Source organism: Bubalus kerabau, chromosome 15 (genome assembly GCF_029407905.1).
Source record: "Bubalus kerabau isolate K-KA32 ecotype Philippines breed swamp buffalo chromosome 15, PCC_UOA_SB_1v2, whole genome shotgun sequence".
NCBI classification, from domain to species: domain Eukaryota; kingdom Metazoa; phylum Chordata; class Mammalia; order Artiodactyla; family Bovidae; genus Bubalus; species Bubalus kerabau.
In genome coordinates this window covers 43,421,006-43,437,323 of record NC_073638.1, presented here as the reverse complement: position 1 = coordinate 43,437,323, position 16,318 = coordinate 43,421,006, and the positions used below count along the sequence as shown (strand labels likewise).

General features: G+C 39.1%; 1 protein-coding gene across 6 annotated transcripts in view; it reads right to left on the bottom strand.

The window, feature by feature from the left end:
- The window catches only part of DENND5A (DENN domain containing 5A), a 101,979-nt gene that overhangs the window by 38,917 nt on the left and 46,744 nt on the right, over positions 1-16,318 (bottom strand). For all 6 annotated transcript variants that reach the window (XM_055548684.1, XM_055548680.1, XM_055548682.1 and 3 more), the window contains 4 exons: positions 13,694-13,765; positions 12,845-12,954; positions 9,797-10,454; positions 4,464-4,651 (listed from right to left, as the gene is read on the bottom strand). In XM_055548684.1, the coding sequence (XP_055404659.1) occupies positions 4,464-4,651; positions 9,797-10,454; positions 12,845-12,847 (849 nt within the window). In that variant the 5' untranslated portion in view covers positions 12,848-12,954; positions 13,694-13,765. The remainder of the gene's footprint in view (positions 1-4,463; positions 4,652-9,796; positions 10,455-12,844; positions 12,955-13,693; positions 13,766-16,318) is intronic.

The window sequence follows — 16,318 nt, the reverse complement described above, 5'->3', positions numbered from 1 at the left end:
TTTTTCCAGCTCCATTACTAAAATGTTCTTTGGCATGGTATGTATTATTATATATCAAAATGCTATTCCACTGTTTCTGCTATTTATCCCTGTATCAGTAAGTCTTATATTCTAGGAGGCAGGAGGACCATATAGTAAGTCCAGCTTTATCTAACTATTCCACAGACTCTCAATCTATGAAAATTTCATGTTTTAACATGTCCATGTGCCATGTATGCATTTATTCAATACAACACATTTGCTGACTGCATAAATTACTCCATTAACAAGTCCATAACTAAAGAGAACTTTCCCATAACCAAGATTCAAAAATCAGAAGAATCACTTTAAATTCCACCTTCCAGAGTTCCTCCACTAGAAAACAACTTTGAACCCTTCCGTCCTTGTTAAATGCTTCCTTGTTAAAGAGCTAATACATGTTTAACACCTAAAAATAACACCTACTTTTACGTTTATTCCTTTAAGATTTTAAAATCATAAATGCCTTTGGATCAAGCAATTAAAAAATATAGTAAAGACAGAATTAAATCATCTAGTCTTGAAAATCACCTGCCTCACAAGCCCTGTCCATACAGCTAACGGAAGAAAGCACTGTGACCCCTCCCCCCAGAGGCACACAGTGCAATTACTTATCCTCTTGGTTCTCCTCTCTTTAGAGGAGGGAAAAAACAGTTTGTTCAATAGGAAACATAGAGGCAGCTAAACACAACTACATCCACTCAACAATGCTTGGCTGCCGTTTCTCCCACTGCTCTTGACCAAACACAGAACATCTGTGAAGAATCTGATAAACTCCAAATGCTGTATCCACATATTGCAGATACTCCTGGACAGAGGCGGCTGGAGAAAAGAAAGCAGCTCACGCGCACTTCGGAGGTTAAGACAGGAGCCTCTGAGACAAAACTACTAGCCATTCTTCAGAGTTGGGCTGAGGCCGGTAGGGATAAGAAGGTAAAATGAAAAGAAGGCCATTCAGCTACCAGCCTAACACAACAGCTTCATGCTCTTTCCTGTCAGGACACAGAGGGCTCTGACAAATAGAAATAACTTGAAATCTACCTCAAACCCCTTTCCTTATCTGAAAAGAGGCCAACTCCTGCAAACAGCTTGAGGGACAAGAAGAAGCCTGGAAGAGGCACTGAACCCAAGTGATCAGTTTTCTTCAGTTAACCTTCTATCTCATCAGGAGAGGCCATGGGAAGACTTAGCTACTCTGCGGCAGTGATCACAGAGATATCCCAAACCACAGAAGTTTCCCAAATCCCTTCCTGCAAAAGGTCACAACGGTCTTTCCCAGCCCTGAGTTCCTAGCACCAAATCACAGACAGCCTCACTGGTTAGTCTCAACAGATTACTAGGGAAAAGCTACTGACAAAGTATCCTGAAAAAGAAGGGAAGAAAGAGGGACCCAAGACAGAAAGAAGGAACACCCCCTCCCCCAACACAGTTGTGGAGGAACTGCCTCCTTCCTGTGCTCAGACAATGAAACCCAAAAGAGAAGCACAGGACAAAGAAAGCTTCACAAAAGCAGCACAGCACTCTCACTTGCTCAGGGCCAGCTGAGCTCATGTGTTGGTGTAAAAAGAAACAAAGAGCTTTTCACAGACTTCTGATGCCCAAAGATGGGGCAGCAACTGATGAATTCTGACTTGGGGGGGTTAGGGAATGTACACTCTTTATGCCTCTGGATAAAGTCCCTTTTATAGATCGAGTGTGCCCGACCCCAATACCCTAATGATGCCCACTTGCAAAGGCCCAAGTGAATTTCCCAGCCTTAGTTATCTCTGGGTGGTAAAATCTGAGGTAATTTTTTACTTTATACTTCTGTGCACTGTTAGAATTTGAAACTATAAATGTATCATCTCTGAGACATCTTAAAATTACCTTTCAAAAATATTATCACTCTCCATTCATTATGTGTACCTTTGATGATGCTTTACTCCTTGAGAAACCCCCTCGTTCCTTACCAGCCTAAAGTTTACCAGGAGGACTACACAGACTCAGATATCCCAGAGGTCATCTGCTAAAAATTAAGGTAGACAATACCCAGCTGTGTAACTATCCCCACAAACACATGATCTTCAGAGGGACTGGCTGGCTGAAGTGGGACTCTGAAACCCTAGAACTGCTTATAAACTACACACAGGTAATCTCCAACCTACCACTCCTTCTCAAGGGGGCCACAAGGAGAGGCAGAGCACAAAAGATGCAGCAACAGTGGCGGCTGCCAAGTGGAAGCTCCAACATCCCAGAACAGAGTGAGATTCTGGGTTTCTCAAACAACCCACAGTTTCTCAAACAGTCCTGTTAAGAAAACTGCTGGTCTCCCAGCAGCCTCTTCACACACCCACATACCCGAAGCACACACAGAATGATACTGAGAGACCCTACAGGAAATAGAACTTGACCGCAAGTGTACAGCCAGCTGATGCCAAAGATGAAAATAAAACAGAAATCTGGCTTCTTGCCTAGTGACCTATTTATCAGATTATGCATGCCTCTCTGCCTTTCTACCTTGAATCATTTCTACTGTTATTCTTATTTGACTTCTACAAAATTATACTTAGGTTTACCAGTAAGAAGTGTCAATATTAAATATGCAATCATTTAAAGCAACAACAAAAAGCTCTCCACATTCCAATCTTTGATATCTACTCTTCAGGCATATTTATCAGTAGACAAATACATATAAAAACCCAATACCCAAAAATGCAATGGTATTCTCCATCATTGTGAAAATCAAAATGGAGTCAGTATTGCTAAAAGAGATCTCTAAAATGGAGTCAGGAGGCCACTAAGGAGGTATCATGTTTGCACGACTCAGTCTGGATGGATTCAGATCTTTTGTCCTGATGAAGTCACCCAGAACACCTCCAAAAACTCAAGATACTAAAAGGTCCTTACCCTCAAACAATTTGTGACAGTCTATATTATTTATAGGACCCCTACCATAAGATAACTTGCGATTTCTTAAGGACAAATATTCTGACTTAGGTTAGAGTCGATCCCAACTCTCACAGGGCAACTTTTAACAACTTCATGGTTTTTTGTCCTTATAAGGCCCCGATTCTTTCTCTTCCTTGGAACACTCTTTCAGGGGTTACCAAATCTGATTCTCCCCAATTGCAAATCTTAAGTCCCCAAATAAACTCTGTTCTTTTTGCAGACTTCTGAATTTTTTTTTTAGCTGACATCATTTAGATCTTTTCTTTCTTAATTCACCTTGTCCCACCCCAAGAAGCACAAAGCACTATGAAATCAAAGCAGCAAAGGAGGTAAAAAAGCAAAAACTACAAAGAAGACATTTTGATTCTAAAACCAAAGGATAGAGAAAAAGAGATGCATCTGAATATAATTTAAATATTAGAGGTATGATCTAATTATCAGGATTGTTCATCACTGTGGCTACCCAGACATGCCCAACAACATGAAGCTGCTCAGACCCAATTCCATGAGAATGGCCTCTTCTTTGGAGGTCCTTTTACTCATATTCCTCAGTTATACATAAAAATCTTACCCCAAAAAATCACTGGTAGAGGGATGAGACCATTGTGTGAATACTCCAAAGTATTCTTCCCAGGCCTTTCCACTGATTATGAAATTCAGAGTAGTAAAGCCCAATTCCCCCAGCTAGTTTCATACCACCACCAAATGACCAAAAGAGGTAGATGAGTTTTACCTGTAGTTCTAGGAAAATAAACAGTGAACAATCTTATTTCTAAGGGTGCTTTAAATTTATTTTAGAATGAAGTACTAAATAAATAAACAGTTATGGTAGTATTTGAAACAATAGAAAAGACTTTGAACAGGCCATTCTCACAGCAAGAGAGGAAATGCATTATCTCAAGGCCTAAATTATCTTGAGCAAGGAAAATTTTCAAAGATGTCTCAGTACTACAAGAATCACTGTGATCTGGTCAACTTTTACAGAGCAACTGTGGCCTATAAAAGAAAACCAATGATTTATTAACATAAGTCTGGCTACTAAAGTAGCTATAAAATTATATTATGTGGAATTTCTTTAAATAATATGAAATAGTATAGAAATAAAATACAATTTAAATGTATGATAACTGTTGAAGCTAAGTATTGAAAACAGATTCACTATGCTACTCTTCCATGTAAATTTAAAATTTTACATAATAAGATTTTCTAATAAATGTCTTAAAAATACATAAAATTCTGTGTTTAAAAAAATGTGCATGAAAAAGGCAGTTCATAATAGTATAAACACAGAGATTACAATAAACGTATGTCAGGTGATAAACAAGTGTTTCCGGAATGATATAAATTGAGCTAAATGTTCATTATTTTTACTTTTTTCCTGGAAAGTTATTTATGTTCTCCAAAATAAAAGAAAACAAACTTGGCAATACCACCCTGGACTCATCCCAAAGCCCTTGTCTCCCAAATCTTGTATCAGGGCCACCGGCACCAGTACTCAAGCTCCACATTTCTCTTACCTCTTGAGGCAGCTCCAGTTTTGACCGGTCATCCAAGCCATTGGAATGCAAGCCCATCAAGTATGGCACAGGAGCATCTAAGAAATGTAGGAGAGAAGCCGGGAGAATAGGAACATAGACATGCTGCCACTGGAAAGGAAACATGAGAGCTGTAATTGTCTCCGCCACAGTCATCAGTCGCTGGTAATCTAGGTCAAAAAAATAAACACATACACAAAAACCAGTCAAAAACAAGGCATCTGCTTCTCCAATGGCAATTAAAAATTTTTAATACAATTCCACATGTAGAAAGAACAGTATAAACTTCAGCAAGGGTATGCTCAGAGCATGATTCTCTTATGGGTATCAGAGAGACAACCCAGAAACCTCAGTGGATCACATGCTGAAGTATACCCTCCCCCAATACACACACAGGTCCATACTCATTATAACATTTAATAGAAATACAATAGAATTCATAAATGGCAACTTGCTCTAAATACTAAATGAGAATGTTAAGTAGATTCTCTTAGGTAGAAAGAGGGTAGAGAACTAGAACAAAAAGAAAAGGAACTGTGGTCTGGTTTCTATTCAGCATGAATGTCAAACACCTCATTTACCACTTACATGAATCTGCATTCTATAAAGAGCTGATGTGAACTTTGCAGTCAAGATCAAGACCAAAGAACCACCAACCAAGCAGAAGCTGGTTTTCTACTCTTAGCCAAGTCTGCCCCCAACCTGACAACCTAGCCTGAATAGAAACAGTATGCAAGTGTCATTTTAACACTTTGATGAAAACCTTCCCTAGAACTTGACAGGCTCAGAAGACTGATTTTCATTACTCAAAAGCCTATTCTAGGTCAGGGAGCATAGCTTGGAAGAGAAGGCTTATGTTCAAAGTTTAGCTTTTCTTCAGGATGCAATTTCTAGACTTGTTTTTCTTTTTGTTTTTGGAGTTTTATTTTTTAAATAAGCAAAGCCAATACAATAGATTTATTAAAATCAAAATTTAACAAGTTACTATTTACAAATGGTACGATGGTTTCAGATACTTAAGGACAAAGTAGGAACAAAAATTTTAAAACCATATGAGTAATAATATCCTCTTGGAATGGTTGATTTCAAATGAGTGAGTTTTCACAGGGGTTAAACAGCTCTATTCACTAAAAACTCAGCCCACCATTTAAGCAAATCCCAGTTTAAAGGAGTTATAAGTAACAAAAAGCTTTCCAGAAAATGAAGACAAATGAGTAGGAAGTGAGCAGAAGCTGATATGCATCAACTAGATAGAGAAGTTTTAGCAAAGCATCCTGTGTGGTCACCAATAAAACTCTGGAGCAGCTTACACGTTGTTCCTGACTAAGCATGACCTGGAAATAGTTTTTGTTTTTTTTTGTTTAACTAGTAATGCAATAATTAAAAACTGATGACTAAAACTTCATCATCTCAAACATTTACAGGTAGCTCTCTGCTTCCCTGGTGGCTCAGCTGGTAAAGAAGCTGCCTGCAATGAGGGAGACCTGGGTTCAGTCCCTGGGCAGGGAAGATCCCCTGGAGAAGGGAATAGCTACCCACTTCAACATTCTGATCTGGAGAATCCCATGGACTCTACAGGCCATGGGGTTGCAAAGAGTCAGACACGACTGAGAAACTTTCACTTCACTTCACTTCACTCCACTTATCCACAGTTCCACATCCAAGGATTCAAACAACCATGGATTGTTCATTCTTATAGTACATATTTATTGAAAAAAATCCACATATAAGTGGATCCATGTAATTCAAACCCATGTTTTTCAGTGTCAGCTGTTTCAAGAAACATGGGCTTCCCAGGTGGCACTAGTGGTAAAGAATCTGCCTGCCAATGCAGAAAACACAGGTTCCATCCCTAGGTCAAGAAGATCCCCTAGAGGAGGGTATGGCAACCCACTCCAGTATTCTTGCCTAGAGAATCCCATGGACAGAGTACCCTGGCGGGCTACAGTCCATGGGGCCGCAGAGTGTGACACGACTGAGTGACTGAGCACAGTCAAGAAACAGTAACTAAAAAACAACAAGACTTACACAAGTCTATACATCACCCAGAGACAGGAGTCTGAAACATCATTACTTAAAACAAGTTGCAAAGTGAAGCCTCAGGAACCACACTCAGTCAACAGAGGCTTTTCTTGTTTGTTCTGCAGTGTTTAACAAGAACATTGTTATGAATGTTTAAAAATCAAAAGTTTCACATAAAAAATCTGGGTCCTCGTGAAAAACTGGAAGATCTAGAAACATCAGGCCAGGATTTCCAAAGGAATTAACTGGAGCTAACTACTGGCTGTCCATTTTAGATGGGGTATATGCTATTCAATTCAACACAGTCTCTATTACTTCAAATCATATCCAGAATCCAACCATTTCACACCACTTTGCTGTTACCTCCTTAGTGAAGAGACAACATAGAGTCTCACTGCAATTATTACAATGGCCTCCTAACTAACATTATTCAGACTTGGCCCATGGACCAGATCTGGGACAATTTGACCTCAAAATAAAAAAAAATTAATTATAGTAATGGACCATATAACCTACTGAATAAAATAAAAATCTGAGTCTGTACAATAATAAACAAGAGAGAATGAAATGTTCTTCCTCACAGTAAAAAGCAACCAGCCTGGTAACTAATTCAGACTAGAATTATCAAAGAATGCTAAAGCTATTAGGTAAAACTCTGAAGAGCAACAATAAATTTACAGAGTTTCAAAGTATCAACTCACAAATCAGTTATTAATTACAAAGGGAAAAAATGATAATGTTCAGTTAAGAAATTCAGCAGACATCATCTTAACCAAGTGATCAAATTAACATTATCAAAAAATGGGACAAGCGAACATCATGTGCCTCCTGTGATAAAAATAGACATGATGTGCCTCTTGATATAATGCACTGAGAGAACCACTACATCACTTCTGTGATATCACAGCCAAAAATGTATAACCTGAATCTAGCCAGAAGGAAACATCAGAAGGAAAACCCAAATGGACGTTCATTCTACAAAATACCTTGCCTGTACTCTACAAAAACGTCAGTCATGAGAGACATGAAGAATTGACTACTAAAAGCAATATGCATACTGCATATGTTATTGGACTAAGATTCTGAACCAGGAATTTTTTTTTTAATTATCATTCACTTTTATGTAGAGTCTAAGAAATTAAACTAGGTTATAACAAAAAAGAAACAGACTCATAGATATAGAGAACAAACAAATGAGAGGTAAAAACTATTATGTATAAAATAAGCTACAAGGACCTATTGTACAATGCAGGGAACACAGGGAATGTTGTCTGTATTCTCTGACAGTATTTTATAACAACTACAACTGGAATATAACCCTTAAAAATCATGAATCACTATGGTGTATGCCTGAAACTTACGTAACAGTGTATCAACTATCCCTCAATTTTAAAAAATTTATCATAAAGGACATTATTGAACAATGGTAAATAAAAGCTGAATACAGTATTATTATTTTGTCAATGTTAAATTTTCTAAATTTATTAATCATATTATGGCTATGTTAAAAAATGTTCTTGTTCTTACAAAATAAAAGCTGAAGTACTAAGGAGTCAAGGGACATGGAATCTACAGTAACTCTCAATGGTTCATTTATGTTCACACACATACAGAGATACAGAGGGAATGATAAAACAATGCACCCAAATGTTAACAATTGGTGAATTGTGGCACAGTATACAAGAGTTCTTTGAACATTTCTTACAACTCTTCTATAAGCTGGGAATGATTTCAAAATAAAAAGTCAAAAATCTTAAAACCTCCAATGACTAAACATCTCAGAGTAACAAAGTCCTTACAGTGGCCTACAGGACTCGACAGTTTGGCCTCCTGTTAAGTCTCTAACACCATCTGCTATTAAGCGCCTGCTCTCTCACACCATTTTATCCATCAAGCACCCTCACTGTTTCTGGACATACCAACTACATTTTTGTCTCAGAACCTTTCTATTTCTTGTGCTCTTTGCCTGGAAAACTTTTCCTACAAACATTAATATGGATCACTCAGAGAGGTCTAATCTAATCACTCTATTAAAAACTGGAATTTGCCTTCCCCCAATACTATCCTCTTTACTGTTTAACTTTTTATTAAAATTACTATATTATTTTTATTAGCACCTGACATACTGTACATTTATCTATTCAATCACCTCTCCAAAAAAGAGAGGGGTGGGGGGAATTCCCTATCAATCCAATGATTAAGACTCTGTGCTTCCACTGCCAGGGCCTAGATTTGGGGTTTGGGTTAGGGTTGGGGTTGGGGAACTAAGAGCTCACAAGCCAAGCAAGCAAAAATCACCTCTTTCCCACTAAAATGTAAGTTCTATTATAGCAGGAATGTTTATCTATTTTGTCCACCCTGAATCTCTAGCCCCTAGAATAATGCCTGGCACACAACATACTCTCAGTAAATATGTTCTGAATGAACGAATTTTGTTACTTAATTCACTCCCTTAATAAATATTTTTTCCTTCTGCTCTACTTTATTGTTTTGTCCATATCCACTGCTCAAAATCACTTAACCTCTCATTTATAAAAACAATTCAGTTATAACAAACAACAGAAAAAAGCAACACATCCTCATTTACTCAAATATATTTTTTCCAAATATATGAAGGGTCATCACTACCGTCAGGCTGAGGAAGGGGCAGAAACAACTCTGCAGAGTGACAGGACAAACTGGTAGAAAGTGTGTCCCACAAACATCAACTCCTGCCTCCTCTTTTCAGCCATCAGCCAGACTTAGGAGACAGGGTTCTCCTCCCAGACTGGAGAGTCCAGCAAAAGGCCATGATGATAGTCAATAAGAAATGGTAGACCTCTCATGTTCCATTAGTTTGCCATCTAGCACGTGTGCATACTAAGTCACCTCAGTCATATCTGACTCTTTGGAACTGTATGGACCATAGGCCGCCAGGCTCCTCTGTCCATGGGATTCTCTAGGCAAGAATACTGGAGTGGGTTGCCATTTCCTCCTCCAGGAGGTCTTCCCAACCCAGGGATCAAACCTACATCACTTCTGTCTCCTGCCTTGGCAGGTGGGTTCTTTACCACTAGCGCCACAAGTTAATTTAGTTAATGCTAAATAGGGAATTCTGTATTTGTTCTTTGCAATTGGTTGACAATTCACATACTTGGAATTTACAAAAGCTGATGAGTCATGGAAAGCAAAAGATCTGGATTCTGCTCAAACTCTAACAGCCCTTGGCCTTTACAGTCACCCCCACTGTTACCTGAATTGGAAAAAAAGAGAGGCCCTAGTCAGGAAGAGAGCTTTAGTAAGCACTGACTTACGCTGTGAGTAGAGCAGGATTTGAAACTCCAGAAGGGCACAAGTAAAAAGTTGAAACACATTCTCCACCCCAAGCAGTTCAAAGACCTCTTTGACAGGAAAGTCGAACAAGGGAAGCTCATTGGTACTTGGTCTCTGGCAGACGATTGGCCCATAGACCCCAGAAAACTTCAAGGACCGGCCAGGAGGTGGGAGTGGCACCTCATATAGTACGTTGTATATGTAGCTCTCAAGGGGCAGTGGAGGGGGCTGAGGTGAAGTGACTGCCTGGTGAAGCTGTTCCAGCACACTCCGACATGCTTTCATGAAGGACATGGGCGTGATGAGGCAGATGCACTTAGAGACATAGAGTGTATCTCGGCTAATGTCGTAGGAGTTGAAGCGCTGCAGCTTGGTCCCAGGAGTGCCATCACCATCCTCCATGCCACTGAGGTCTCGGCTATCAGCAAGTGGAGCATGGAGGACATCATACTCTGCATTATGCATGTGGTAGAGGGTCTGCATTGCACTGCAGATCTGCTTGCTAGTCACCTCCTCATAAAACGTGAGAGCAAACCCAAAGGTCCGAGAGCCATCCTCCCTAGTGATAATAAAGGCATGGAACTGAGGCTCCCTGGGATCAGCCTGGGTCTTGAATGCCAGCCCTTTGGGCATGCATAGCTGTAAAAGACAACAAGAAAATAACGAGTGAGAACACACTGCTATTCCTCTTCTCAGAACACCATCACTACTTATTTATTAACACTTAAAGAGCACCTACTATGCTGTGTGTCTGGAATATCAAGTCCAACACAGCAAACTATTTGCCCTAAAGAACTCCCATTCTAAGACACACACATAACCAAAATTATAATGTAGTTATCAAGGCTATATAGAAGTATACACAAAGTACCAGAGGAACACAAAACAACTCAGTCTCAGTCTTCATCAGAAAAGGCTTCAGAGATGAGCTTATGCCTGAACTCATTAGGCAGACAAGAGAAAGAAGGGTATTTAATGGGCACAAAAAAAAAATGCATCAAGGAGGTTAAAGAAAGCTTGGAGAATTTAGGTAGGTGGTCAAGCATGACAGCATGTATTAGGAAATGATGCTAGAAACATATCTAAAAACCAGATAGATGCAACTTCATACCTAAAAATAAACCAAGTTTTAGACTCTATCCAGTTCACAAGATTCTGTCATCAACAAAATCTTCTCTTTTCAGAGGGAAAAAAGGGGGGAAGGGGGAGATGTTCATTTCATACAATGCAAAGAGATGACATAATCAGGATAAAGATGTACTTTTTCCACTTTAACTCAGATGGGTTATATAAAGAAACTGAACAGCTAATCAAACTGACCTGAATCAATCAGTTTTCATTTTCTACTTTTCCACCAACCTAGTCATACAAATGGACTTTGAGGAACCTGGGTTAACAAGTACAAGGAGCTACATTATAGTATTCCCATTATTCTTGAACTTGACTTCTCAAAGCCTAAATGTTTCTAGAATATACCATGTTAAAAGGAAATAAGCACCAGCTGCTGCTGCTGCTAAGTCGCTTCAATCATGTCCAACTCTGTGCGACCCCATAGACAGCAGCCCACCAGGCTCCCCCGTCCCTGGGATTCTCCAGGCAAGAACACTGGAATGGGTTGCCATTTCCTTCTCCAATGCATGAAAGTGAAAAGTGAAAGGGAAGTCACTCAGTCATGTCTGACTCTTAGCGACCCCATGGACTGCAGCCCACCAGGCTCCTCTGTCCATGGGGTTTTCCAGGCAAGAGTACTGGAGTGGGGTGCCATTGCTAAGAGTCAAAACACTTGAGGCTCTCTAGATTTAGACTCCTCCCCTGTAAAATGAAGATAATACTGTTTACTCTGCCTACTTCACAGGCTTTTTGTGTCCATCAAACAAGATCATCCTCACAAAGCTATTAAAAAATAACAAAGTACAAAGATGTGGTCAAGGGCAGAGTTCTGGAACTAGTATTTAAGCTTACTCAAACAGCTCCTTAGCCATGTGACTTGAACACATTACCTAACCTCTCTGGATCTTAGTTTCCTTACCCATAAAATACATGTGTCTGTGTTTATTTAATAATATCTACATGAAGGATTTCATTTTTTGCTGTTTAGTCAGTAGGTTGTGTCCAACTCATTGTGACCCCATGGACTGCAGCCCACCAGGCTCCTCTATCCATGGGATTTCCAAGGCAAGAACACTGGAGTGGGTTGCCATTTCCTTCTCCAGGGGATCTTTCCAACTCAGGGATCAAAATCACATCTCCTGCATTGGCACATGCGTTCTTTACCACTGAGCCACCAGGGTAGCCCACATTAAGGGGTACTATGAGAATTAAATGAGTTAATTCATGTAAAGTACTTATCACAGTACCTAGCATAAGTTGAATACTCAATAAACGTTATTCATGGTAGTATTCTTCTAGAGATTAAAAATGCTGCCCTATCTGTGTACTAAGTCACTTCCATCATGTCTGACTCTTTGCGACTCCATGGACTGTAGCCCACCAGGCTTCTTTGTTCATGGGATTTTCCAAGTAGAACAGTGGAGTGTGTTGCCATTTCCTCCTCCAGAGGATCTTCCCAACCCAGGGATTGAACCCATGTTTCTTTGGTCTCCTGCACTGGCAGGCAGGTTCTTTACCACTGGCACCAGCTGGGTGCTAAAATTATACTAAAAAAGATTCATTTTTGCCATATTACTCAGATATATACAGTACAAATTAAGAGGAAACTGCTTTAAATCTCATCATACAGTATCAGTGCTATAAGCAACTAACAGCTCAATCTCACAAAAAAGTTCACTAACCCAATACTAAGTACTTGTCTGACTCAACAGAAGCACACTGTGACTTTTGGTATAGCTGATATATTCTGAGTATTTGATACAGTGATCAAAATGCAGAATCATGAACAACATGCATATTACCCCATCTTCAGAAGTTACTGATACTAGGTGGAATCACAGCTACCATAGTCTGGACTTACAATCCTACTGTAAATTACTCTGTAAATTATCTCACACTTGTAGCTAACAAATACTAACCATTCCCACTGCATCTTGGTCAAAGGGATTCCAGTCCACATTCTCAGGATATCGTGCAAGGACCTTAGACTTGAATGTTCGTCTCAATGGTGTCTGCTCAAAATTTTCTCCTGCAAGAAAAAAAACGAAGCAAATCATCTCCACAAAGTCCCTTGAAACACAGGGTTATGAATATCTGAGCTTGGCAGTCCAGCAAGGTACAGAAATGAAGGCAAAAAGGTTAGTATGTCAACCATCTAAGAACAGGAAAGGCATTATAGTTATTAGATTATAGATCAGTAAAGAAGCTGGAAAAGTTTAGCATGGTTAATACTGGACACTGCTAGATACCTTGGCTTTTCTTTAAAATGAAATCATTACTACAAATCCAATAGTTAATCTTACTGGGAGAAGAGGGGAGAAAACACAAGGAAAGATGAAAGATTATATCATTTTTTTTCCCCTAAAAGCAACATTTACTTTGATAAAAGTCAACTGAAAACATGACAGAAGCATAAATTATTTTCAATTCAAAATAAAGTATGCATTTCTATGATCTCTGAAAAAATACAAGGCAGATTTTTCAGGATAAATGAGTTATTTGTCAGTTGAGAATCATTTGAAATTTCTGAAATTCTCCTTTGTTTCCTCCGTCCCCTCCTAAAAGCATTAATAATACACAGAAATAAGGACATTAAGGAGAAAAGAGGAAGAATCAAAGAACCCACCACCTAGAAGGATAGGAATATGAAAAATGTATTGGTCGGAAAAGGCATAAGAAAGTTAGAATGTCAAAGGGTACAAAATGCCACCGGAGAGACTTTATAAGAGCCACCAGAATGCTACGGGTGTTTTCAAGTTTGTTTTTACCTTCAGTTGTACTTGAAATGAAAGAGCTGGCACCATCCCTGGCTTTAGAAGCCTGTATGTACTGGCATAATGCTACATGATAAATAAAATAACACAGGATTACAATAAAGCAATGTTATTCAAACTTTTTTGACCATAACTCCAGTATGAAACAAAGTTTACATCATGAAGCAATAAACACATACATAATATGTATATATAAATTCACTTAAAACAAAAATTTCACCCCAAAAATACTTACCCTTACTACATGAGATATCTTTTAATAATTTCTACTCTATATCATTTAAAACCAAAATGCTACCTGCAGACCTACTAATGGCCACGATTCACAGTTTGAAAAACATTACAATATAGTATAATGGGATAAAGAGCTCAATAGATTAGTTAAAGTACTATAAAGCCACTAGTGCTTTCTCTGACAGTATACCACCAAATATTGTTTTTCCCAAGGAATGAGGGAGAAGGGGACAAATTAAATGCACCTAAATATTTCAAACATATAAATTTACTAGTAATCATGGAAAAATATGTGGGAAACATGACCAAGGACAATTCAATTGAATTACGTATCTATTTACTGAGTAATCGTGTTATACAAGGGCCTTAGGTACTGTGGAGGATAGAGATGAACCACCTATTCTCAAGAACCGTTCCATCAAACGTATATGAAACATTCTATAGGAAAAAGAACATACACAAATAACAATTTTGCAGGGAGGTTATTAGGTGGGAGGCTCCAGCTTATGTGATCTATCCATTCAGAGCACACTTGCACAGGATCCTGTTCATGTGCTCCAGTTGCCAGAATAAATTCTGCTCCAACTAAAGTTTTTCTAAGTTGGCTTAGAACCCCAGGAGGCTGGTGATTATTAAGGAAGATGCACTTCTCACCAACACAAGATTGGGATGAACCTAAAGTCAGACAGTCCTTCACTTTAAATCAGCCTGATGTTGGGAGGGATTGGGGGCAGGAGGAGAAGGGGATGACAGAGGATGAGATGGCTGGATGGTATCATTGACTCGATGGACGTGAGTCTGAGTGAACTCCGGGAGTTGGTGATGGACAGGGAGGCCTGGCGTGCTGCGATTCACGGGGTCGCAAAGCATCGGACATGACTGACTGACTGAACTGAACTGAACTGAGAGGCATCTTGAAAGCTTCTGGGGGAAAAAAAGTTTATATTAATTCTAAGGCACCTGTTCCAGAAACTAATAATCATTCCAGTCAGAAAGTTACTGCTTTTATAATTAAAACCTTCACATCCATTTTCTGTCAGGTTCTGTCCATCATTGTCATCATAAGCCCACTTATTCATAATCTTCAACTTCTGACAAGACCCAACCTTCTTTCTGTTAATAAAGCAAGTTCTACAATTTCAATTTCTCTCACATTCAATCCCTTCTTTCAAACTGATTTTTCTGAAACTCGTATCTAGCAAGTTTCATTTCTCAAAATACATTTGGTAATGTTCACTGAAGAAAACTTGCAAAATCAGCAGGCAGCTGGTGATACTGGAAGCAATGCAACAAAGCCCTACAGCTATGTCAAGCAAGTCTCAGAGCTTTCACTAACACCTGCAGAGTGCAAAGAGCCCACCCATACAAGCCTGCACTCACTGTACAAAGTAATTAAACTGCAAGCAGCTGACAAAAGATCTTGTCTACATTCTGACATTCTCAGAATGTATTTTTAAACTGAATCCAATTCTGAGAGAAGATAAACTATTTCTTCCTCATAAGCTTCTTTACTTTTAATTGTCAGTTTTCTCATTTCTTTCTTAGTAGGCTAAAAAATCCCCTCAGTAAAAACCACAAAACATCTGAACATACACAGGAGTCAGGGTGGTTAGCAATGTCCTATATGAAAGCGTTCAGAGAAAGACATTTTCCTCAGATGGCTATGAGGTACCCCCTAAAACCTGAAGAGCATTCAAAAGATGGAACAGGGGACTATTTAGGGGAAGAATTTCAAAGCAGTGAGATGAAGAATGGAGCCAAAAGTGAACATGATGAGCTGACCTGGAATGTAGACAAAGAGGAGGAGGAAAGCTATGATCACAGAAGTGGTCTTCAGATCATCTGTCCCCACCACCACCTCTCCACTTCCTACTCCTTCTTTAAACAAGCTGAGTAAAGAAGTCTTGTTAAATAGTCAATTTCTGAGTAAATGCACAGCAGACAGTGCCTCTTAGACAAAAGTCCTGCTGTGTATTAGACTGAACCAGTAGCAGGAGCATAGTATTTTCACTGCAAGGGGAAAGATGATGTGTAAAGAATAGGTATAAGGGCCCTGAGACCAAATCATGTTCATTATAGACACCATATGAAGTGTCATAAAGTAATAGAGGAAGGAGATCACAAACCTAAGATCTTTTTATTAAAAACAACTTAATCACTGTTCATTTACTGAGGGCTGAGTTTTTCAGAGAATAAGCAACACACACATATTGCCTCAGGAACATCTAGATAGCCCTATCTCCTCAAACCTACACATGTCACAGGTCCCTTAAATCCTCAGTTATTTAGACCTCTGGAAATTCAAACAATACCAGGAATATGACATCACAACCACAGCTGTTCCATTGTTCTATAAACAATAACTAATTATTTGCCCAACACAAA